Below are 23,652 nucleotides of genomic sequence, written 5' to 3'. Positions count from 1 at the left end.
GTTTCCCTCTAATTAATATGTATAGTAGGCGGAGCTCACAAGGGGAGCAAAAAAATGAGAGGAGGAAATGCAAATAAATGAATGCAGAGGGCGCAATGCAATTCATCAAATCTGAAACTGTTTGCGGTGATTGTTTTAGCACAGAAAAATAGTATGACTGACAAGCAGGCAGGGCCGGCCTTCCCGACAAGCAACACAGGCGGCCGCCATCTGCTGGAGGGGCGCCAAATTGCACCCCCCCCAAATTTTATTTATTTATTTATAATAACTTGAAAAGGTATAATAAACGTGAAACACACGCTTTACCATCACTGCACAAGTTTTTTCTTAACTGAATATTAATATTAAAAATCTGTCACTAGGCTGGGGGTCAAAGTTCACTCTTGCCTGGGGCACCGAATGACCTAAAGCCGGCCCTGCAAGCAGGTGCAAACACACACGCAGAGATCTTCTGCAGTAAATGTTTACACAACACACAGTTAACCTTTCTAGTCTAAGAAAATAATTCAAATAAAACAATAGTCAATTTTAACATCCGCTGAATGAGAAAATAAATTGTGAGTAAAGTGTGACCTAACGAAGCAGCCACATTAAATTAAGATAAAAAAATATCATTAGATTTTAAAGTTGTTGTTTTTTTTAAACATTATTTGTTTATTTAGTTTTCTACATTATTAAATGTTTGTGCAGCAGACAGAGAAGTCCATCTGCCTTCAGTTTAACTTCCTCAAATGTCATTGTGTGCTTCTGTTCGCCTCAACTCTCCACATTGAACGAGCCAAATGCTCATTTAAATAGGGCGGTCTCCACCACTTCTGCACGCACACTAATCATTGCTGCAATCTTAGTGAATTCGTCGCATCAGGTGAGGAAACTGTGTCACCAAAGGATTTAGGGGTGTACTTGGTTTACCACCCTTTATTTCAGATCTTAGTGAATTCGCCCCTCAAAGTATTTAGGCACGCAAGAGATTTTATTTGAAAATTTAGTAGATCCGCTCACTGAGCACCTTTGTGGCCATAGGATTACTGTCAGTTGCTCAGTACATAACTGCTGCAAGAATAACTCCAGAGGGTAACCTCAGTGTCTTTTGGTGTTCGCTGTAGAATCAACAGAGCATTTTGTTTGCATGTGTATGTTGAATGAGACATAAACGGAATTAGAAGCAAGATTAAGTTAAACTAACCTCGAAACAATATATATTGACTATAACTTATTTGTATGAATGTCAAAGAGACAGGGTCAAAATGAGTGTAAAATAGAAGTCTATGCCTGCTTTGTTTAAAAATTAACATCCTGAAGTGTCATGAATGAGAATGAACTATTGAGAGTTTTTGTGGGTTCAGTCCTCCTCATAATACCTCTCCAGCTTGGGATCAGAGACCGGCTAATTGCTCTCCTTCAGAATAGGGGCTGCTCTCTGGAGTCACAAACTATTAGGTGTACCTCCTCAACACAAAGCACCCCCGTCCTCTTCACCCCATTGTCCAAGCAGCGCAGGAATAAAGAAAAGGACATATGCTGGCTATCAGTCCAGCTGTCAGCATCTGTCGTTCTCTAGCCAGATGCTCTGTGGAGTGAGAGGACAATCCACTCTTTGCCTTCAACTGATCCTGAAAGGGGATGTGTTGGGTTGTAAATCTGCCCGGTATGATTTTAAATGACTATTTAAAAAAGAACTGTGACCATTAGATGTGACCAGGATTCCTAAGCATTACGTAACACTCAGAACGTGACCTGTGTCTTTTAGGGATCCTAGAAGCACTTCAGGCTAAGAAAATATTTGTTTGTTGTTTAATATGGTATCAATTTACATTGTCTTTAACATATAATGTAAAATTACGGTGTTTTTAAGTATCTTGAACAAAAGCAATCGGAGAGTGCAAACCTCCGTTAAGCATCAAATACTATTTCTGTCTAATATTGGCCGTTATGTGAAACAGTGATCCTCACCATGGTACCATGATCATTCAGGCTTTAAAGGATTGTAAGAAACTTCAATTCCCATTAACACCAATACAGTAGCTCAGAATGTATGGCCATTCCCACTTTTTTGGAAAAATTGCAATGAAATACACAATCTGGATCCGATTCAGATGATCAGTCAATTACAGACCAAGATATAAACTCCTGTAATTTTGCCAATGATGAGAGATAGGATTTATTCAAACTAATCCAGAATCAGTATATCGATCACGATCGCGTCCAAATTTTAACTGAATCTTCCATGGTCTATCTTTAAATCTTCCATGGTCTATCTTTGATTAATATTTGGTCAAAATCTGTTCAGTACTAACTGTTGATGTAACTGTTGGCATCCATATATTGTGATAGAATGTGATATTTCCAACCCTAATATGGAGTATTTACTTCATGTCATTGAATTTTAATTTGGAAATATGAAAATGTTGGAAATTAATGTTTCATTTTGGTTAAAAAAATATCATGTGTCCAAAATAAATGAATAAATACATTGAACAAGTAGCTCTGTTTTTTTTTTTTCTTTGGTCAAAATTTGGTCAAAATCCATTACGTACTTTTGATGTCATTCTGCTAACAAAACAAACAAATAGTGATATTATTCCCTCTTTGACAGAACTAATTAAGTATCTTGACATATTTGACAAAAAGATGAATTGATTGATAGCCTAGACATGATAAATGACAAGATCCTTGTTTTAAGCATGTTTCTCTTCCTTCCCTTGTGCAATCACCTCCTCTTTGAGTTGCGCCTACCCCGCTTACACCCCCTGCCTCACCTCCCCCCCCACCCCAGCCCCTCCTGACCAAGTCTTGACTTAGGAGAAACAGAGGCAGATGTTCCAGGAGCACACAACTGCCCTGAGCTGCACACAACCCCCAACACATCCCATTTGTCCTGAATCAGCAGTTAACCCCTGGAAAGAATTGGCCATACAACCGGACACACAGACACACACACACACACACACACACACACACACACACACACACACACACAAAGAGCATCACAGCCCAAATCTCTGTGCGCTCAACAGTTGTCCATCTGAATGAACATTACACACACACAAGTGCTGGACGGATCCCCCTGGGGTCGCTGATAGTAGCCACCCTGGGGTCAGGCCCGGTGTCAGCGTCCAGGGTCTCTGTGGGCAGCTGGTCTCGCTAATCCTGCTGCTGGAGTCCACTGCTGCAGAAACTAAAGGCCATGGACCCCTGCAGAGGCCACAGGGCAGTGATCTCAGGGAGCAGGCAATGTGTCATTTACTCAAAGCTTAGAGCATGTGTTTGCTGATGTTATAGGTTCAAATCAAAAATTAAATACTGTGGTGAAGTGACATGCAAATACAACAGAGAGAGAGAGCGCTAATAAACTGTCAGAAATAGAAAGGGTGGGGAAGAATTGATTATTTTAAAGTGAGAGTGAGATGTGAAGTTGTAGTAGAACATATTGTGCTTATTATGTTATGTAATCAAGCCAGTCTGGTGACAAGTGTGAGGCTTAGGTATAATGGTGGTGGCTGTGGACAGAGGGAAGGAGTGAGTGGTAATACCTAAAACAGGTATTTGGGATGAACGTGTCTAAGGTTAAGCCCAGTACGAGTTTTATCCCACTGCCCAAGGCGTGCCAGCCGGCGGGCCAAGACCCAGCAGAGACCGGACCCCAGGCCAGAACAGAAGCAGCTCCAGGAGCTAGTGTTTGCTCATGTTATATGGTTCAAATCAAAAATTAAATACTGTGGGGAAGTGACATGCAAATACAACAGAGAGAGAGAGAGAGAGCGCTAATAAACGGTCATTATCTCTATCCAGAGGTCTACTCGTGTTCTGTGGTCCAACACAAAAGACAATTACCATTCAACCTACTTGTTATGGTATAGTCAAAACCCTCCATCATTTCAACTTACTTAGTTTTGTGCCAAGACAGCGACAATGATCATTTTTGATCTACTCTGCTTCTTTATTTATGTATTGTTTATTTACTACAGTAATAGGGACAAATACCAATACATAGACTGTGGTTAACAGTCCCAATAAGGTAACATAGTGTTTGTAGCTTGTGAAAATTTACAACACTTGTCCATAGAAGGGCTTTTCCAAATCTATCTATGATACAAATATAATACAATATATGCACATATGCGGACACACACACGTGCACACACATACACACACGTGGGCACGCACACACACATACCTAAACATATTTTTTAAAAAGGCTGATTGATAAAAACACATGCTTTCAAAACATTAGGTATGTGTACAAGTTTGATGTTTGATAAACCAGGATTTTGTGAGCTTGTCGACAGATAGATAAATTCTTCACCTAGTACTCTGTAAAATTTTGCAAGGAGCAGTAGCCTATCTTGCCTTACTCACGTTAAAAAGGCCAAGTACAGACAGCCATTGACACACAAACACATTCACTTTTGCGGTCAATTTGGTGACTCCAATGTGATTATTATTTAAAAAAAAAAAAAAAGAGAGTGCTGTTCCCAACTCAGCAGGATTTCAGGCAGTTGTCTAATTAAATATCAGCCTCTACTCCATCATCCATTATCCCAGGCACAAATTAGATAACACATTCAACACTGCACTGATTAACACCAGTATTGCTCTGGTGCATGTGGGAAACCAGAGGAGCGTTACACTTCTTCATCTTCAAATTAAATGATCCAAAGCCCCTGTGGGTGAATTTGGTTTTCTTCCTCAACTGACCAGACCAATGGCTGTTTGTGCATGTATACATGTGTGTGATGGCGATGATGTGAAGGTTCCCACGACGGCTATCCATCCATTTCTTGGCACACACACAAACACACACACACACACATACAGGCCATATGGCCACCTCATACACGTTGCATACCTCCACTGTGAGTTACCAGTAGTCCCACCTTCAGAGATGTCTGGCCTACTCGGTAGGTCTATGAACCAAGTCAGGACAGAGTGTGAGGGTGACTGGAACAAAACACACCTATATTAGAAAAGTAAAGATTAAAGCTAAAGTAAAAGTTAGGAGTCTGAGGACACAGAGATGTAGGAGGCCATTTGGTGGTTGGTGAATGTTGTGGTGTTTGGGGAGCAGATGGCCAGGCTTGAGGAGGGGTGTGTCTTGTCCTCGCGACCCTTCACAAATCACACAGCTCTCCCCTGAGGGGCTCACCACTATTCGCTCAATGGGAATCAATGGGAATTACTTCTCCAGAGAAAGGGATGAATGGGCGGCGGGGCGCGCGACCTCTCTCTTTGTTGTGTCACAGAGCTCCCAGTCCCTTGCGTGCGCGCACACACGCGGTTACACGCACAAGCACGAACAACAAGAAAGCACTTCAGTTAAACAATCAACCTCCAGTTAAACAATTTCTTCACCTCGTGCATACGCGCATGCGCACACATACACAAACACGGACACAAAGAGATCAGGGGGTGGAGTTTCTGTACTCTGCTCTTTCCTTAGGACATCTCCAGCCATGTTTTATGTTTTGGGGGAAAATCTGGATATTGGTGCGGGGGTCACTTTTCATCCCATCATGCCTTTCAGTCACGCTCTGCTAGTATAATCGAGAAATAAGTGTCACGTCATGGCTATGAATGACTGATAGTAGATTGACCAAATACTGGGCGGGGGAGACCTCTGGAAGTTGGGATGAGTGTAAATAAAAGCTCTCAAAAGAAGGAATTTATGCCACGCCACATAGAACCGTTGCAAGTTAAAAGACATGAGCAGTCCGGGACAGCGGCCTGCATCTAAATACACACCAACAATTGGAAAGTGTGACAGGCAGGGATAATGGTGTTAGGGCTTAAGGTTAAAGGCCTTTCAATCAGCCTCTACTGGTCTAAAGAGCAGATCATGGATGCAAAACCACATCAGACCAGGGAGGAGGTTTGTACAGGGAAGGCAGGAAAGTATTGAGCACTTGCTGTAATATGCACAAAAGCTTTACCTGGTAAATTGTGTAAAAAAAAAAACCTAAGAAGAGCTTAAAATGACCATCAATTGCCATTTTGCACAACTTTAAATTGTTTGATATTTGGGCCTATATACGAACAGTGACATGCAGTCAGGGTAGGCAGGGTAGGCAGTGCCTATCCAAGGGTGAATTGATATTATAATTGTTTGTTTTAATTATAATATAATTATGATTTATTTTTCAATTTCCCATAGCCTACAGTACCGATAAGTTTGAAAGTGTCAGCATTTTGTGCTTCTCCCATTCTTGTCTCCCATGTTCCTTGTGACTTCCATGTTCTCTTTAGACGGGATGATACTGAAAATTTTGTAAAGCACTTTGTGGTTTCTTTTTTTTTTTCACTTGTCTCATGCTGTCAAAGATCAACACTACAAGAAGTGCAATCATTATGAGACAGCAATGCATGTTTTGTTAATGCAATTAAATTAATTAATTTATTTTATTGCTTAATTGTGACCATCAGGAAGGGTAAGAATCATTTTATTATATGGAGGATATAACTAGGGAGAGCAGTGTTACACCTAGGGGAGGGGGTGATGGAGGAGGGGGAAGGGAGCAGGGAGGAGAGACTCAAGGCAGGAAATAGAAAGAGTGGGGAAGGATTGATTATTTTAAAGTGAGAGTGAGATGTGAAGTTGTAGTAGAACATATTGTGCTTATTATGTTGTGTAATCAAGCCAGTCTGGTGACAAGTGTGAGGCTTAGCTATAATGGTGGTGGCTGTGGACAGAGGGAAGGAGTGAGTGGTAATACTTAAAGCAGGTATTTGGGATCAACGTGTCTAAAGTTAAGCCCAGTACGAGTTTTATCCCACAGCTCAAGACGTGCCAGTGCATCGTAGACCAGTGTATGTGCAAAAACCGCTACTGCAAACCCAGGAGCCGCCCCAGGCCCGCAGATGCAGCCAGGCCAGCAGAAAGAGTGGGGGCCAGGGAGCCCCAGGCCACCCCCCCACGGCCGAGCAGCCCCCCAGATGCCCCCGAGATCCCAGACCGAGAAGCAGCCACCGCCCCCCATATACATATCTGAGAAAGCCCCAAGGAGCTGAGCACCCCGCAGACTTCACTTAACCAAACAGTTGCAATCCCAGAGCAGCTGTACTACGAAGCTAGTTATCAACACATTAACTTAAGCCAGGAGGGTATTTCATCAGAGTGTTCTTAATAGAGCCAGGCCTACGGTTTAAACATGGTTTAGCCAAACCTCAGCTTGAGCCAAGCCAGCTGACAGTGTTTAGCTTAAGTGCTCGTCTTCATAAGACCCACGAGATTGATCACAGATTTAATGATTAAAGAGTGAGGGCGTATGCTCTGCAGCTTTTACGATGAATAAGCAGCCAATAGAAACCACTGCTGAGACCAACGGGATGTGACATCATCTGTTACTGAGCAGGGAGAGTAAAGGGCGGACACATAACATAACCCTTTACTACATTTTAAAAGTAGTAAAGGGTTAAACATGGTGTTATTTAGTCAATGTATCACAGAAAACAACTGAAGCATGTGATCACAGACTGATCATGTGAGTTTGATGAGTTTTTCACACCTGTCAGCATTTAACAAAAGAGATGCTGTATCTGACAATTAAATAATATGTAATTGATGAGACTTGTGTGTTTGATGAATAGTTAGTTGAACTCTGCACTAAACGTTAAATTCAAATGAGTAGGGGGAGCAGCTCAGCGGTGCTGTGTGCACTGCTGGATGTCATGTCCAACACTGCAGACGCTTCAGGTGCAGGTGAGCACTGAGCAGCGCGCACTTCACACACATCCTGAAAAGCGATAGTGTGTTTTTGTCATTGGGGAGCCTTTACTCTGCCCTGTGACTGTCCCCGAACAGCCTCTCTCTCTCTGTATTCAAAGCTTTCTCATTATTAATCTCTGATCAATAAATGGACATTTGTACCGTGCGGTAAACGGAGGCGATGGATACGCACACATCCATATTACTGATGATTTAAACACATGGAGACTGTGATCATCGAATTAAAAGTATAGTACACATTAAACACGTAACAATGATTCTATTGTCATTTCGATCTAAAATCATATTTAAACATTGACCTACATATTCTGTTTAATTTCCTTTTAAATGCTGTATTAAAGTGGTATAAAAAAAAGTATAACAGAAGTCTTTTTGACTCCTTTTTCCTTATGAAAGTCTTTATTGAGTGTTTTATTAAAGCATCACTAAATGACTTCTTTCAAAATCATGATGTGGTTTCATAAGAGTGCATCTGCAGCTTAAGCCAAGCCTGCTGCTTAAACTTGGTCGGGAGCAGGTTTGACCCACGGACTGTTACTATAGTAACTAAGGTGTTTTCTCTTTGATGAAAGCGCTGTTCCAGTTAGAACCCGGCTTAATGTAGCCGGACTCTCAGGTTAAGCCTGGACTTAACCCTGAGCTGGGTGTGATGAAATACCCCCCAGGTGATTAATCACAAACACGAAGAAACCATGTCGAGCAAAACAGCCAACAGACCAAAAATAACACTGTCGCAGCAGCAAAAGCAGAAAGGAAACAATGCTGGTGGAAAATTTAGATAGTTAATGTGTAAAATTGTGACATTATACAGTAATAATTCATCAGACAATATACAAACACACATCAGTTTCACTTTATCACGTAACAGACGTGTTTCTATTAAAGTATCCGCCTCATTTTGAGTGCATTCTGTGGCTCTGATGCTGCATAATTTTATAATGTACTGCCTATTATCGTACAGGAATGAGGCTCTCAGTTTTGCCAACAGTGTGAATATATTAATTAATTAATTAATAATGAGGCTCCATCAGCTGACACATGTTGGTCAGTCCATCAGATGAAAATCTATATCTTTCCTGTATATTGTCTTTGGGTAAATGGAAAGAAACACTCCGTTGACATTTTTGTGCATTGCATTGTGGGTGGTGGAGTCGTGGAGACAGATGCATCTAAGTGTTTTTACTTCATACCGATATCACGGGATATACCGGGAACAACAGGGTTATGGTTAGGGTTTTAAAAATGGCGTAAATCACTGTCCTCCTTGTCTGGCAAAGAAACACAAAAAATCATGGTAGGAATGAAGAAAAAACACTTATATGCATTCGTTTAGGGGTACCCACACATCCCACAATGCAATGCATGAAAATGTCAACAAACAGAGTGTTTAGGGTGAAAATGAAAACAAACTTTTAAGCCACAATTTTGACCTTTTTCTTTTCTTTTTGGACTAAATGATGTTCGATTCATTGATCTATGAAGCACACACTATGAATTTATCTGAAAAAAAAATGATCAAGAGTAGCAGCTTTAAATTGTTTGGTTGTCTCTTTCTTGCCTCTCCTTACTGCATGTTGCTGCATGAGACATTGGCCTTTACAAATACCAAGCAGAACGAATAGGAGCATCATCAAGCAGTCATTGGACCACAGCTAAAACACAGCAACACTTCAGTGCTGAGTGACTGTGTTGACATGGAAGGCTGAGAGTTGTCCATATGTTAGTAAAAGAATGTGAATGAAGCCCTTGTTTGAGGACAGCAGCAGACCAAAACAGTGTGGCTGTTTAAAGGGAGCAGCTTTAATTAAAGATGTTAATTGCGGACCCCCACGCTGAGCCTCCCCTTGCTGTAGGTTTGTGTGCGTGTTCATTAGTGTAAACATTACAGTTAGTGGCATGATTTAAAGCAGCAGAGATACTTTTTTTGATCTAATCCTCTGATGAAACTCGATAAACTATGAATAACTTATTCAAATTTCATAAAGATCGGTGGATTATGGGCCGAGATGTGAATTTTTAAAAATGTAATTAATAATGAGGGATGAGATTTTTCGATTTTTTTTTTAACTGACCTAGAATCAGTATATTGATCCGGATCCCCACCAAACTGTCATAATATTTTATATGACATAAGGAAAGGTCTATCCTTGCTTAGGATAGATAAGTAAATATTAGAGCAACTTATGTCATGTCAACGTTCAATTAAATAGCAATAAAGAGGGACCTCAGCTTTTCGCATTCAGCTTTGTCTGATTCTGCAACTTTATTTAAATGAATTGATTTCAGCAGGTCTTCAACATTGGTCTGTGACTGCATTTTTTCATTAAGTGATCTATGTGCAATGATTAAACTTTCCTCTTTAAAAAAAAAATTATATTTGGACCCTTTGTACAACCCCTCGACATAGTTAATAACAAGGAACTTTTCTGTTTGTTTGTTTTTGGTTTGTTAACTTAAGTTTTATTGGTATGTGCTGCGTTTAAAAGTGCAAAATGAACAAGACACCTAAAGTCCCATGTTACAAAACCAATAGAAAGGAGAAACGATAGTCCATGGTGCACTGTCATACAACTTAACAGCAAGCAATGATGTCATCATAACTTCATGTCAACAAGTGGACATTCTTGCACACATAGTTTTGCAGATAAACCGAGACATGCAAATTAGACAGCAGGTCCAAGTGCTCTGATTGCTGTCTGTAAGAGTCTTATCTTTTTAGGTAGTATATAGTTCATTACTGTTAAGATGCCTTCCTTTGGCGTCTCTCTCTCTCTCTCTCTCTCTCTCTCTGGTGTTGTATTATTGTGGGAGAGCAGGTGCTGCCGTCCCAATTACCATACAGCTGAAAGCACAAAGAGAAAACCTTACTCCCTCCATGACTCCCCTCCTCATCATCTCCCCCTTCCCTTCCTCCCTTCACAAAGTCCCTAATGACAGCCACGCGAGTGACACACCACCAAGTCTTTTTTTTTTTTTTTTTTTTTTTTACTGCTTCTACCAAAAAGTAAAGATCCGACAAATACACACGCATGATAGGTGTGCTGTCCTCACAGCTATAGCCGCTGTGCGTAATTTGGTGCGTCTTTACGCACAGCTCCAACGTGTATCTAGGTTTTGAAATGTAAAATGACATTCTATATTTGTGATAAATGTGCAGTCGTGTTGTATGAATGTGTTTACTTTGGTCATATGCTGCTATATTCATATAGACATTCGATTTAGAAGCAGCGGTTTTTATTGTCGTTTTTTAGAAATGATGAAGAAGTGTGACATGAGTTTTAAAGTCAGAAAAAGACGGGTTGTAATGACCGGATCAAGTTGTTTTTCGGAGTGTAAGCATGTGAAAACACCATCAAGGGTGACACCATAGGAATGTTGAAGGAGCAGATGGTGGTTGTAACGCTATTGAGGCTGACGGCAGCGCAACGTTCAGATTGGCATTAAGGCTTTTCTTCATAACCCCAAATATGAGATGCCACCGTCTGCAGCCCGTGTATTTAAATCTCAAATATGGGTGAAGGATTTCGAGCAGAGGTTAAAGAATTTATCGGAATGTAAATGGGCCCCTGTGCGCTGTAGGGAGGCATCAGGGGAAACAAGGGCTTGTTGCACATTTAACAGCTCACTAGCCATTTGGTCTGTGCCTTTGACAGAAAGAGAGGAGGGGACGGGCTCTGAAAAGTTGTGTGCGCCCCCTCCTCCCCCCTCTTCTTTCTTTGTGATGATGGCCCCGGGGCGGACTTGTGGTGGTGGTGAAGGGAGGGGATGAAGAGAACCAGAAGGGCTCATTTGCATCTTATTACCCTTCGCCTGTCGGCCTGGTATAAAACTCTGCGCAGGGCCGAGGACCCGCACACACACTGTAAAACACAGAGAAAGGAACGGTGCCTGTTTTTTTTTGTTTTTGTTTTGTGTGTGTTTGGGATCATCATATGACAAGAGGAGAAAGAAAGCTACAGCTGTGCTCTGAGTGATTTGGATTAACTGATTTAACCATTAGGGATTTCATCCACGAGGATCCGTTTCACTGAGGATTACGGTTTTTTCTGTTTTTTTTTCTGTCTCTGGCATCAACTCACACCTCATATGGGGAGATAGTGGACAAGCGCACCAGAGGACAAACTCCAGTCCATCCTCCTGCGCGTCAAACACGCACCTTTGGTTGTGACACAGTTGAAGAGCTTTGATAACTTTTCTCAATGAGTGTTTGAGCTGGGACCACACGGACCTGTGGAGCTTTCACTGTTTACCGGTGGCCTGTCAGTACAATGGGACGCCTGTGGCTGCTGCTGGCTGTCAACCTCTGCTTCCTCACCTGTCAGGTAGGCCCATCCACCGGGGGATGTGACTGATGTTTTATCACCTTCCAGCCACTGACCCAGGAGGTTCACCTCATGTGTGTGTGTGCGCGCTTGTGTTACTTACAGGTGTGGTGCTCGGGAGTGTTTGAGCTGAAGCTGCAGGAGTTTCTCAACAAAAAGGGGGTAACGGGGAACTCCAACTGCTGCCCGGGGGGCTCGGCTCATCCCGGGGGGAACCAGCAGTGTGAGTGTAAGACTTTCTTTCGGGTGTGTCTGAAGCACTACCAGGCCAACGTGTCCCCCGAGCCCCCGTGCACCTACGGCGGGGCTGTGACTCCGGTCCTCGGCTCCAACTCCTTCCAGGTCCCAGAGACTAACGCAGACAGCTTCACCAACCCCATCCGCTTCTCATTCGGCTTCACGTGGCCAGTAAGTTTTTTTTTAAAAAAAAAAAAAAAAAAAGAAAGAAACACAATTACTGTGTGTGTCTTTGTATTTTAAAGTTGGCAGTAAATATTTCACATAGTCACATTATCAAAGGCTACACACACACAACATTTACTTTGTGATTACACACGATCATTGTAGTCCTGAAGAGCGCAATACGCGACAGATGCTCTCAGACTCCACACTTGTGAGGGTCTTTGTCAGCAGTGTGTGAGAGGGGCTATTGTAGTGTTTCTGTGGCCTTTGGTGGGATACAGCGCGTGCGCGCGCGCGCGTGCTCTCCTCCGAGCGGCCGTGGTGGGAAATGTAACATCCTCTGAGTTGGCACATCATTGGCAGCACAGCGTGAAATTCCGCCTGGTTCGGTTTTACGGTAGTGTCAGAGCGGGACAGAGGCAGGGGTGTGACATAAAAAGGGGGGAGCAGGTAGCTGGCCTTATTAGGCCCCTAATCAACACGGGAATTAGGTTGTGAAGTTTATTGGGAGGTCCTCTAATGGAGGGGGGACGGGGGGCTCGGGCCCAGCAGCTGTTGACTCTCTCTTGTCTCTCCTCAGGGAACGTTTTCACTGATCATTGAAGCTCTGCACACAGACTCTCTGGACGACCTGGCAACAGGTGGGTAACAGTCAGTGTGGCACCAATGTAACTCAAAGACTAACCAGAAGGTCAATAGAGGCCTTGATTTCTCTCATGGTGTATATTTTCTTTCTCTGTGCTCCTTTATTCAAGATGAATGGGTCATATTCAGTATGAACACAACGTGCTAAATGTCTCTGCTGTGGAATAAAGGACAATCTGTACTTAATCATTATCATTTATTTGATCAAACACAGTTCATCACACTTTACCACTGGTCCTGTGATCTATTTTATTAGTGTCCCATAAACTTCTTTAAAAATCATCGCAACTTAATGGTTGTTCAAAGATGAAAAAATAAAATAAAATAAAAAAAATACATTCAGTGTACATTCTTTTTTACATTACTTTTATTAGGTCACATTTTTAGATTAGAAAGTAAAATAGACAAAATACTAGGCTAATATGTGATTTATTGGGATGATCTTGTGTTGGTATAATTATCAGAGTTGGAGCACCAACGCTCAGCCTCTTTGATTCAATAAAAACCCTTTGTTTTTATTCGTTTAGCAGTGTAAAGTAAGAATAAATCTAAGCTCAATGAAATATATATATATGTATATATATATAAAAGATATCTATCATTAATATTATCCAGTGCCTTACTGTTAAACAGTGTCCACCAATGATCGACCACTTACTGTTTGATCCCCTTTTAACAGACAACCCCGAGCGTCTGATCAGCAGGATAACTACTCAGCGTCATCTCACTGTGGGCGAAGAATGGTCCAAGGACATGCAGACAGCCGGCAGGACAGAGCTGCGTTATTCCTACCGATTCCTGTGTGACGAGCATTACTACGGCGATGGCTGCTCGGTTTTCTGTCGTCCTCGAGACGATGCTTTTGGACACTTCACCTGTGGCGAGCGAGGAGAGATCATTTGCAACTCTGGATGGAAGGGCCAATACTGCACTGAACGTGAGTGGGTTTGTTTGTGACTGTAGCACTATCACTCACTTTGTTTGGTGCAGCAGGAGGCCAAAAAATTTTAGATAAGCAGAAAAATCAGTTTTACACCTCAATAGTAGAATGCTGACGCTGCATAGGGAAGTTAGGACTGGCAGAAATTATGGGGAATTGTTTCCATTAGAGTCAATGCTCACATCTTCAAAGGAAATTATCTTTTTAACACAAACTTTATATAACTGCTATTTAAAGTTGATCTTTCCAACAGTCAGTTGCCTCTTTTTTATGAATTAGGGACTTTTTCTACCTCATAATGCAGGGCCCGTGTGCAACAGGCGTCAGTTATCCCATAGCATCAGAGGCCTCCAGTCTAATGAGCCGCAGTGGCTCCTCAGTAATTCACACGCCGCGTGCCTTCCATTAGACCACTGGGGCCTCCTAGCCTAAAAGCCTCCTCCCCGATTGGCCAAGTGGGGGTCCTGTATTGTTGTGGTTGAGGCTGGTGATTGGCCAAACAGGGTTGTGTATTGTTGTGGAGGGGGCAGCTGCTCAGTGAGAGGAGACAATGGAGCAGCTGTCTGGTGGTTAGCTCCACACAGACCAGCTGGCCTTAGGGGGAGAAGACGAGGGGAGCAAGGAGTGATGGGAGAGCGGAGGAGGGAAAGGAGCGTAGCAGAGGAGAGGAAGAGGAGAAGGGTGGGGATAGGTGGATGGAGGAGGATGGGTGGAGAGGGGCTAAGGGTGAGAAAAGAGACTTCTGACCAACAGTCAAGGGGAGAAAGACGGCTTTGTGTTGGTGGCTTTTGTGTTGGAGAGCAACTGTGCTAAAACCGAGCTTGATGGCAGGTTCTAGTATTTGGTGACCAAAACAGTCTTATCTGGCTTTTGCATCATCTGCGCCAAGCTTGTGAAACCATTTTATTTTCATCCCTGGGCCACAGTGACTGAGTTGTATTGATAAGCCCCTGGTTATTATTTTTCCTGTAGCATGTTGGGTAAAAAAAAATCAAACCATATAAGGACAAATAAATGAGTTGCTTGGCTGAGAGGTGTTCAATCAGTAGCTAAAATGTACTTCAAGAATTTAAGAGAACTGTACGCAGTACCAGAAAGCATTTAAATAGATTTTTTACTGTAGAGTAGAGCAAACAAATTAGATTTCCAAGATTCACTCATCTTTTCTTTTTCTCTTCCTGCAGCAATATGCCTTCCTGGATGTGATGAAGAACATGGTTTTTGTGAGAAACCAGGGGAATGCAAGTAAGTCTAAAAACTTTGTTTGTATTGAATAATAATTGGGTACAAGTTTGTATTTTATTTCTCTGATCAATGCCGTCTAATAAACTGTAATAAATGATTGTTTTGTTCCCAGGTGTCGAGTTGGCTTCAGTGGGCGTTACTGTGATGACTGCATTCGTTACCCAGGCTGCCTTCATGGCACATGCCAGCAACCTTGGCAATGTAACTGCCAGGAGGGCTGGGGAGGGCTATTCTGCAACCAGGGTTAGTCCGTTTACTACATGGAAGTAATCTGATTAAACTGAAGCAGGACTCGCTGTTTCAAATGTCAACTATATTGTGTCTAACTTTAGCTAATTTGATGTGCTTCCAGATCTGAACTACTGTACTCACCACAAACCCTGTCTAAATGGAGCCACCTGTACCAACACTGGCCAGGGCAGCTACACTTGCTCCTGTCCACCTGGATTTTCTGGCGCTAGCTGTGAGATCCAAGCCAACGAATGCTCTGGGAGCCCCTGCCGTAATGGAGGCAGCTGCACGGTGAGGAATCAGAGACTGAGGCGCTGTGTCTACAAAAGCAGATAAATACACTGCAAAAGTGCCTGTGCTTAAACCATTGTTTACCTTCTTCCAAATTCAGGACGACAACAATGGATACAAGTGTACCTGCCCACTGGGTTACTATGGAAACAACTGTGAATTAAGCGCCAACACCTGTGCAGATGGGCCTTGCTTCAATGATGGACGTTGTGTTGACAACCCTGAAGGTGGTTATTTCTGTCAGTGCCCGATGGGGTACGCAGGCTTCAACTGTGAGAAGAAAATCGACTACTGCTCTTCCAACCCCTGTTTGAATGGTAAATTACCATCTGTGTTTAGAAGTTGAACTCATCCAAAGACACCAAAGTATTTGAAGAGTCATCCTTGATCTTTATCCCACATCCTCTTTGGTGCAGGTGCAGAATGTGTGGATCTTGTGAACTCGTACCTGTGTCGGTGTCCAGAGGGATTCTCAGGTCCTAACTGTGAGGATAGCAGCAGCATTTCTGGTTTCTGTTACTCTCTACCTTGTCAGAATGGTGGAACTTGCCAGGAGGCAGTGAACAGCTACACCTGTAACTGCCCTCCAGGTAAGACTGAACTTAACTGGTTTCCTTGTTTATGCAGTCTTTTCTAGTACAGTCTAGACTCTTAATCTGTGCTTTTCTTCAACAGGGTATATAGGTAAAAATTGTAGTTCTCCCGTCTCTCGATGCTCGCACAATCCCTGCCACAATGGAGCCACTTGCCATGAGCGTGGTGGTCGTTATGTGTGTGCATGTGTGCCTGGCTATGGTGGCCACAACTGCCAATTCATGTTGCCAGAGGCGCCAAGGCGTCAGCCTGTTGTGGATGGACCAGATCGCCGATATTCTTCCACAGAGATGGGAATGGCTGAAGAGTCAGAAGAGGATAATGACGGATTTCCATGGACAGCTGTGTGTGCCGGGGTCTTCCTTGTTCTTGTGATGCTAATTGGCTGCTCGGTGCTGGTTGTCTACATTCGTATCAAACTGCAGGAGCGACACAGTCACCACAGTGACAGTGTCCACAGTGACAGCCACGAGACAATGAATAACCTGACAACCACCAACAATTGTCTCCGTAGCGACAAGGAACTGGGTGCTATGATGACCTCTTCAATCAAAAACACCAACAAAAAGGCAGAATATCATGCAGACCTAACTGGTTCAATTAGTGGTCTCAGTGGCATCAGTGGGCTCACTGGATCAGAGAAGAAAGGCTTCAAACCTCGTTATCCCAGTGTGGAGTACAACTTGGTCCATGAACTTAGACCTGACGACCTATCAATGTGCAAAGAAGAAGCCCATGATGAGCCAGAGGCCAAGTGTGAAGTCCTTGATGAGTCTGATACCGAGGAGGGATACAGGAAAAGACAAAACAGGTATTGGTTAGTCTCTCTCCAAGTCCAACTAAAGTTGATTGTCTGTAAAAGAAGTAATTACTTAAAGTGTTTGTGGTCCCCTCTTTTATCCTGCAGTAATGCATCTGAGAAAAAACTGGCAGAAGAGTCTCCAAGCTGCAGTGAAGTCAAATATCTGTCCTCCAATGATTTGAACTGTCACCCAGCAACAGACCCTAAATACCAGTCAACCAGTGAAGCCGAGTATCAGAGTCCCAGTGACAGGCGGTATCAGTGCTCCACTGACAGCAAATACCAGTCCGTCTATGTTATGTCTGACCAAAAAGATGAATGTATCATTGCTACTGAGGTGAGTACACAAACTGAGATAGGCCACAATAGATATGTAATCTGTATCTCCTTAAGCTTAACAAACTCTGAATGATATGATTTCTCTTTGTATTCTAGGTATGATACCTGCCTAGACCGCGATTGACCAGATTTCCCTGGTTTACAGAGGTCCACATACAAATTAGCCCTGAGCAGTAGAGCTCAATGTGTCTCCAGGAGGTTTTACTCCTGCTGTATGCTGCTGTTCCCTTGGATTTACCAGAGGACTGAGCCAAGTGCTGACCAGCCTGTGAGTCTGTGCTCATTTGGCAAAAACACTGTACTACAGTAGTACTACAAGTGAATTTCTGAACTTGGAAAGAAGCGGACTCTGTGCTGTGGATGAAGCCCCATGAGGACAATGTTAGCACTGGTACAGACTTTGTTACAGAAATGGAACTGAACGGGTCAGACGAGTACTGCTGGAGAACCGATGAAGAGCTTGTCTGATGAAGAGTTATTGCTCATAATATTATGAACTTTTCTCTCCCAACAAACGTCGGACGATCAATTTGGATCTTGGCATAATATGATGTAGTACATTCATGTACGGATTTAATGAACCATGTTGTACCTTTGAAGTACTGAAAACATTTGAATTACTGCAGTAGTACTATGGTAATGTGCAGCGGTTTTACGATACAGTGTAAAATCTGACATGGACATCAGACTGCACGTGTGCAGTGCTGCAGAGTAAACAGTAGGACTGTTCCAAAGTTAGAAGTCACTGAGCTTTTTTAGTCTGAACTTCTTCTTAAAACCTGGAGCTTTCACACAACAGTGAATTTTCACCTCTGCTGCACTGACAGCGACGCCATTGGCTGAGCTGGTTCTCAGCAGAAAATAAGGGAAATGATGCCTCTACTAGTGACTGCAGATAAATCCAATACGGATTCTGTTGGGCCATACTGGCCCCTGAAGGTTCTGACACACAGGGCAATTTTAAGCAGTGCAAGTTTAGAAACTCTTTTAGCATTAGAGGACCAACTGAGGAGAAGAAGCTGAAACTAATCAAACATATCATCCAAGAAGTTTTGTGCATGTACATTTAAAGAAAGTTTTCTGAACTCAGAGAAGTCTTTATTTCTGCTGCTCAGAATTGACGGTTACGTTTTCTTTCCTGACCTTTAGTGAAGTCGAAAGCTTTCCAATTAGGCCAAGCTTTTAAAGAACTAGTCTTAACTGCCAAGACCGCATTGCACTAAAAGAGGTGTGTGTGTGTGTGTGCACAGGTGTTAAAGAGAGAGTGTACAGAAGGAGCTAATGCCTGTGTAAATGTCAATGTGTATGCACTCACCCTCACTCTTCTACTTTTAGCCAGTTCACGGACATCCTCCCCTGCCTGTTAATGGCCAGGGTCTTTTTTTTTTTTTTTGTTGCTATCTGAATACATGCGTTCGTTTTATTTAATTTGTAATTATTTGTGCTCCTTTACTTGTTGTGAATTTTGTGTTGAACCTGTTTTTATTTAAGTGGGATTGTTTTTTATTCAGCAGATCATGTATGTATGTATGTATGTATGTATGTATGAATGAATGTAAGCATGTATGCGTTAGGCACTTGAGACCCCTGTGACTGTGTTGTATTTAAGAGAGAAGTTGTATGTACAGAGTTTGTCATTTTTATTACTGGGGGAAAAAAGCTAATTATTTTTCCAAAATAAAAGAGGAATGAAATATAGCAAACTGGTCTTGACTGGTTTTACATTGATGAACATTTACATTATTTTGGGGCAAATCTTCACTCATAAAATAGTAACGACGACAAAGAGTCATACGAGCTAACAAATGGTCATATGCAGAAGAAAAACATGAAAATCAACTACTGCTTTAGTTTTATTGTGTGAGAATATATATTTGTAATTACTATTGGAGGCGACTATGATGAGTTATGGCCTGGGTGTTGGAGTGCCCTTGGGCAAGATGCTGTACATTAAATTATTTCCAATGAAAAATGATTAGCACCTTGCTTGCATGGCAGCTCTGTGCATTTGGGGTTACGCGTCTGTGTGTGTGTGTGTGTGTGCGTGCGTCTGTGTGTGTGTGTGTGCACGTGTGTGTGTGTGCATGTTTGTCTGACACAGCAGAAGACTGTCTCCTTGTAAAACCACTAAATGAGACAAAGGCCCACCCCATAATCATAGACCACTTAGCTATCCACTGAGGCCAGAGCCATCTTTATGAGCATTTGTATGCTTGTGCACATAAAAATATGTGAGTGTGCGTTTGTACTTGCGTGCATGTGCGGCAAAACTCAGGGATGTTATAATGAGTGAGTACCACTTATTTGAATTTGACCCTTAAATCGGCCTGTGAGTGTGTTCTATTAGAGAATCAGTGTGTGTGTGTGTGTGTGTGAAATCTTGTTTTAAACACAGGGTATTTTTAGCCAATGAGAGAAACCACTAGTCTGGCTTTAGTCCCGGGTTGCCCCTGTGTATGTGTGCGTATGTCATTTGGCAACCACTGCAAGTGTAGAAGTATTCATCAAAGACACTCATCTGGTTTGCAGCCTCGTATAAATACACACAAAGTCACACACACACACACGTACATGCACACAATGGTGAAATTGGATGGTAAATGATCAGTAATTTGTTACAATTAGAGAGGACAAACTGCGTTAAGAGTCAGCACAAAGTGAACGCACTAAGACACACATACCGGCACAAAAAGAGACAGACTAAAACTCAGGATAATAATGACTGTTCATTTACTCCTTATTTTTTGAAGAAGAGTCACATTGATAGTGCAGCAGCATGGACTGATATTTCAGATCAATTGTTCAAATTTGTATAAAAGCACCAAAATTGGTACACATATAGAATAGTGTATTGATATCAAGTTTGGATAGGGACCCCCTCAAGATTTTGCCTTGGTCACTTTTGATGGCCAATTTGGAAAATGGCCATCCTGTTTTAGTGAAAAGGGCTATGTGTTACCTGGCAAGAGCCAGATTGATGTGTAGCCCCCCCTCTAACTCGAGTTCTCCACATCAATCTGGGTCTGTGTCAGGCAAATCGTTTCGGAACCAGGGAGGGACATGAACAGAATGCTTGAAGCTGATTGGGCGAAGCGCCTGTCTACCATGATTTGTTTTAGCCAATCACATGGCAGAAACGCTGCTATGGCTACAACAACAAGGCTCCACTGGTGAAAACATACTTCTTTACCGTCCAGAAATGCACAAAGCGCCTCTTGCTGTTGCTCTTTCAAAAAGGAAATACTAGATTTGTCTAAAACTGAGTTAATAGCAGCTTCCACACGTTCATCCTCCTGTGTCGACATCTTTCTGCTTTGATTGAGCTATGCTAATAGCGGTAACCCAGCTAGTTCCTCTCCCTGCAACTGTGCATGCGCCAGTTTTGCTTCAACGCTTTTGCCTTCGCCTGGATATCCCGCCCTAAACCACAACATTGCCTCATGATTGGTTTGAACCGGTAAGAGCTGGAGCAGTACAAGATGGATTTTGGTGTTTGTGAACACCAGGAGAATCTATCTTGCAGGCAAGGTTAGGCTATGTGCTCTTTTTTTCCCTAATTGTTTTGGTGGTAGATATAAGGAAAGTGTACAATTAAACAAATTGGCTTTGAAAATGTGTTTCTAAATATTGTGAACCAGGATTTTTAATGAAAAAAATCTATTTGACTTGTAAATTGCTGCTCTCACTAAAAGTTTTGCAACGGTTCAAACTTCAGTCTGACGGTGGTCATGTGCTGCAACATGGGCCACATGCAGCATGTCCGCCTCTTCTTGATAGCATGAAGCCAGAGAGTTTTCATCTTCCTGCTTGGAAGGCAGATAGATGACTGCTTCACCATCAATGACGACCAGCTCCTTTGTCTCGCCATGGAAGGTCTGCACCAAAAGCTGACGCGCTCCACTTTGTTTGCATCAACACGTAGAAAATTCTGCCAGCTCACCACATGAGGTCGCACCCTTTTCCTTGTTTCTCCCTTGATGTTGTGTCCGTAAATGGATTTTCCAATAAAAATGACAAATTTTTCTCGAAACAATGGTTTGAAATATAATAAAACAACACAAATTACATTTGTATCATTTATATTTGTGAAAGCACATCCCATTGAGTATTTATCACCTTTAAGAAACCTACAAAGTGAAAAATAATGACAGATATCCCATGTTGTTAAAGTAAAATGGCAGCAAAATGGCTGCCAAAGGTGACCAAAGCAAAATCTTGAGGGGGTCCCTATTCAGAATTGTTCAGAATACATTAGTCAACATGTGTACCAATTTTGGTGCTTTAATGAAAAGTTGAACAATCAGTTTGCTGTGCTGCAGTAATATGATGTTGTATCCCCGCACATCACAGTTTTGGGGCCAGTGGATCTCACTAGTGACCTGAACATCGTTTGGAGACATAGAGACGGTTGCCCTTCCACAGACTGTGACTGTGGCTGCTCAAAAAGTATTTGCTTGTATTACACAAGCAGCAGGCAGTTGTTAGCACATACCATGCTAAGCTTTTTAACTTAACTTTTTTTGAGTGCCACAATAGCTTTTCGCTGAGTTGGAAAATCACAGGAGACAGGCTTAAAGCTGGTCCTTTGTTGTTGTTAGGCTGTCCTCCGGCCCCTGAACAGTCACACACACACTCGCGTCCTCCCTCTCAGCATCTCTCTGGTGTCAATAGTCAGACAAAGCCTTGGTCACTGGCTGCCATATGCTGCCCTGTAGCACATAAAGAGCAGCACTCTTTGAACTTCTCAGGGGGAAATCGAAACTTCTTCATGGTCAAATGTATGGTGAAATGTGGGTTCAGTTGGTCCCTCTTATACATGAGGCACATGTCTGATACTACTGCTTTGTTTCTGTTCACCTAATACCTTCTATAGTCAACTTTTTTTTTTCAGCTTTCATATTTGATTTCATCTCATTGCTACAAACAAGAACATCTACTCTAAATTTCGAACAGAATTCCAAGATATTCAAAAAATAAACATGCGTGTCGGATGATATATTGTCCAGATCAGGTTCTTCCCCCCCTCCTTTCATACAGGTTTTATTCTGACAGGGAGTGGGCAGGACCGTTGCTAATCCACAGAACAGGGTGTTTAAGTGTGTCTCTGCTATAATCTGATTAATCTCTCCATTCAGCATTCTGCCTCTCTTCTGGCAGCTCGTTTGGGATGAACACATAAGTGTGTGTTTGTGTGAATGTGCGTGTGCATATGTGTGTAGATGCTAGAATCCTACGAGTCACACAAAGATGTATAGACAAGGGATATCTCAAACATGGCCTTTGACCCATCTATTGTTGTATATGCAGTGGTCACCTTTCAAAACACATAAATCACAAGTATGCACACAGACGCAAAACACACAAAAACACATGCAATGAACAAACAACTGTAATCCATTGCCTTCCCTTTTGTGGCTGAATTTATTCTGCAATAATAAATGAAATCAAAATAAGCATAGGGTACAAATTTTTATTTGTGTCCAGCAGCATAGACACGCACACACGCACACACACAAAAACTTCTCTCCTGATACGTTTGTCTTCGTCAAGAGTCTTGACTCAAGACTGAGTTCTCTACTAGAGGCCTTGAAATTGGTTACTTGTTTCTTGCACTACACACTTCTAGACTGAGGCTTCAGATAATGTTCCTTGAATCTGTTGGAGCTACTCTTTTGATTTTGGGGGTCAGTGCCCCTGGTCATACTTCTCTTCGGACAATGTGAGCTTGACCTTGGTACTTCGCTCTTCCTGATGTTGCAGTCAGCTTGTATCCCACATCTGTGGCCACTGCCCTCTGCTGGAGTTTGTCAACCACCACTATGTTCAGTTGGTTAGCCCCACAGGATCTTACTGCTAGTGTTCTCAACTGTCATGGATCGTGGCTCTGATGCTCACTAGTCCTCACCCTCCCTGTTTGGGCTTAATGTAAAGCCTCAGGGTGCTGGACTTGGCGGGGGAATGTTCTGATCATTCAGATTACTTCTTAGGACTTACTTTACCTTGTTGATACTTGATTGTAGTTGACTTGAGGCCTCCTCCTGATTTACATGAGCTTGTAGGATCCCAAAGTGCATGGTCATCTGTTTTGGTCAGTCCTGTTTTAGAAATGAGTTCTTTT

At 42.4% G+C, this 23,652-nt stretch overlaps 1 protein-coding gene across 1 annotated transcript; it reads left to right on the top strand.

The window, feature by feature from the left end:
* The first annotated feature begins 11,899 nt into the window (after positions 1-11,899).
* Positions 11,900-19,068, top strand: dldh (dihydrolipoamide dehydrogenase). Its single transcript, XM_028443057.1, has 12 exons — positions 11,900-12,045; positions 12,151-12,453; positions 13,028-13,088; positions 13,772-14,029; positions 15,217-15,277; positions 15,390-15,520; positions 15,630-15,799; positions 15,900-16,116; positions 16,216-16,389; positions 16,475-17,204; positions 17,301-17,532; positions 17,631-19,068. Exons 1-12 carry the CDS (start codon positions 11,992-11,994, stop codon positions 17,634-17,636), a joined length of 2,397 nt encoding a protein of 798 aa, XP_028298858.1. The 5' UTR covers positions 11,900-11,991; the 3' UTR covers positions 17,637-19,068.
* Positions 19,069-23,652: the final 4,584 nt, after the last annotated feature.

The sequence above is a fragment of the Gouania willdenowi genome, chromosome 3, assembly GCF_900634775.1.
Source record: "Gouania willdenowi chromosome 3, fGouWil2.1, whole genome shotgun sequence".
NCBI lineage: Eukaryota > Metazoa > Chordata > Actinopteri > Blenniiformes > Gobiesocidae > Gouania > Gouania willdenowi.
The sequence above is the reverse complement of the archived record's forward strand: the minus strand, read 5'-3'. Positions and strand labels throughout refer to the sequence as shown.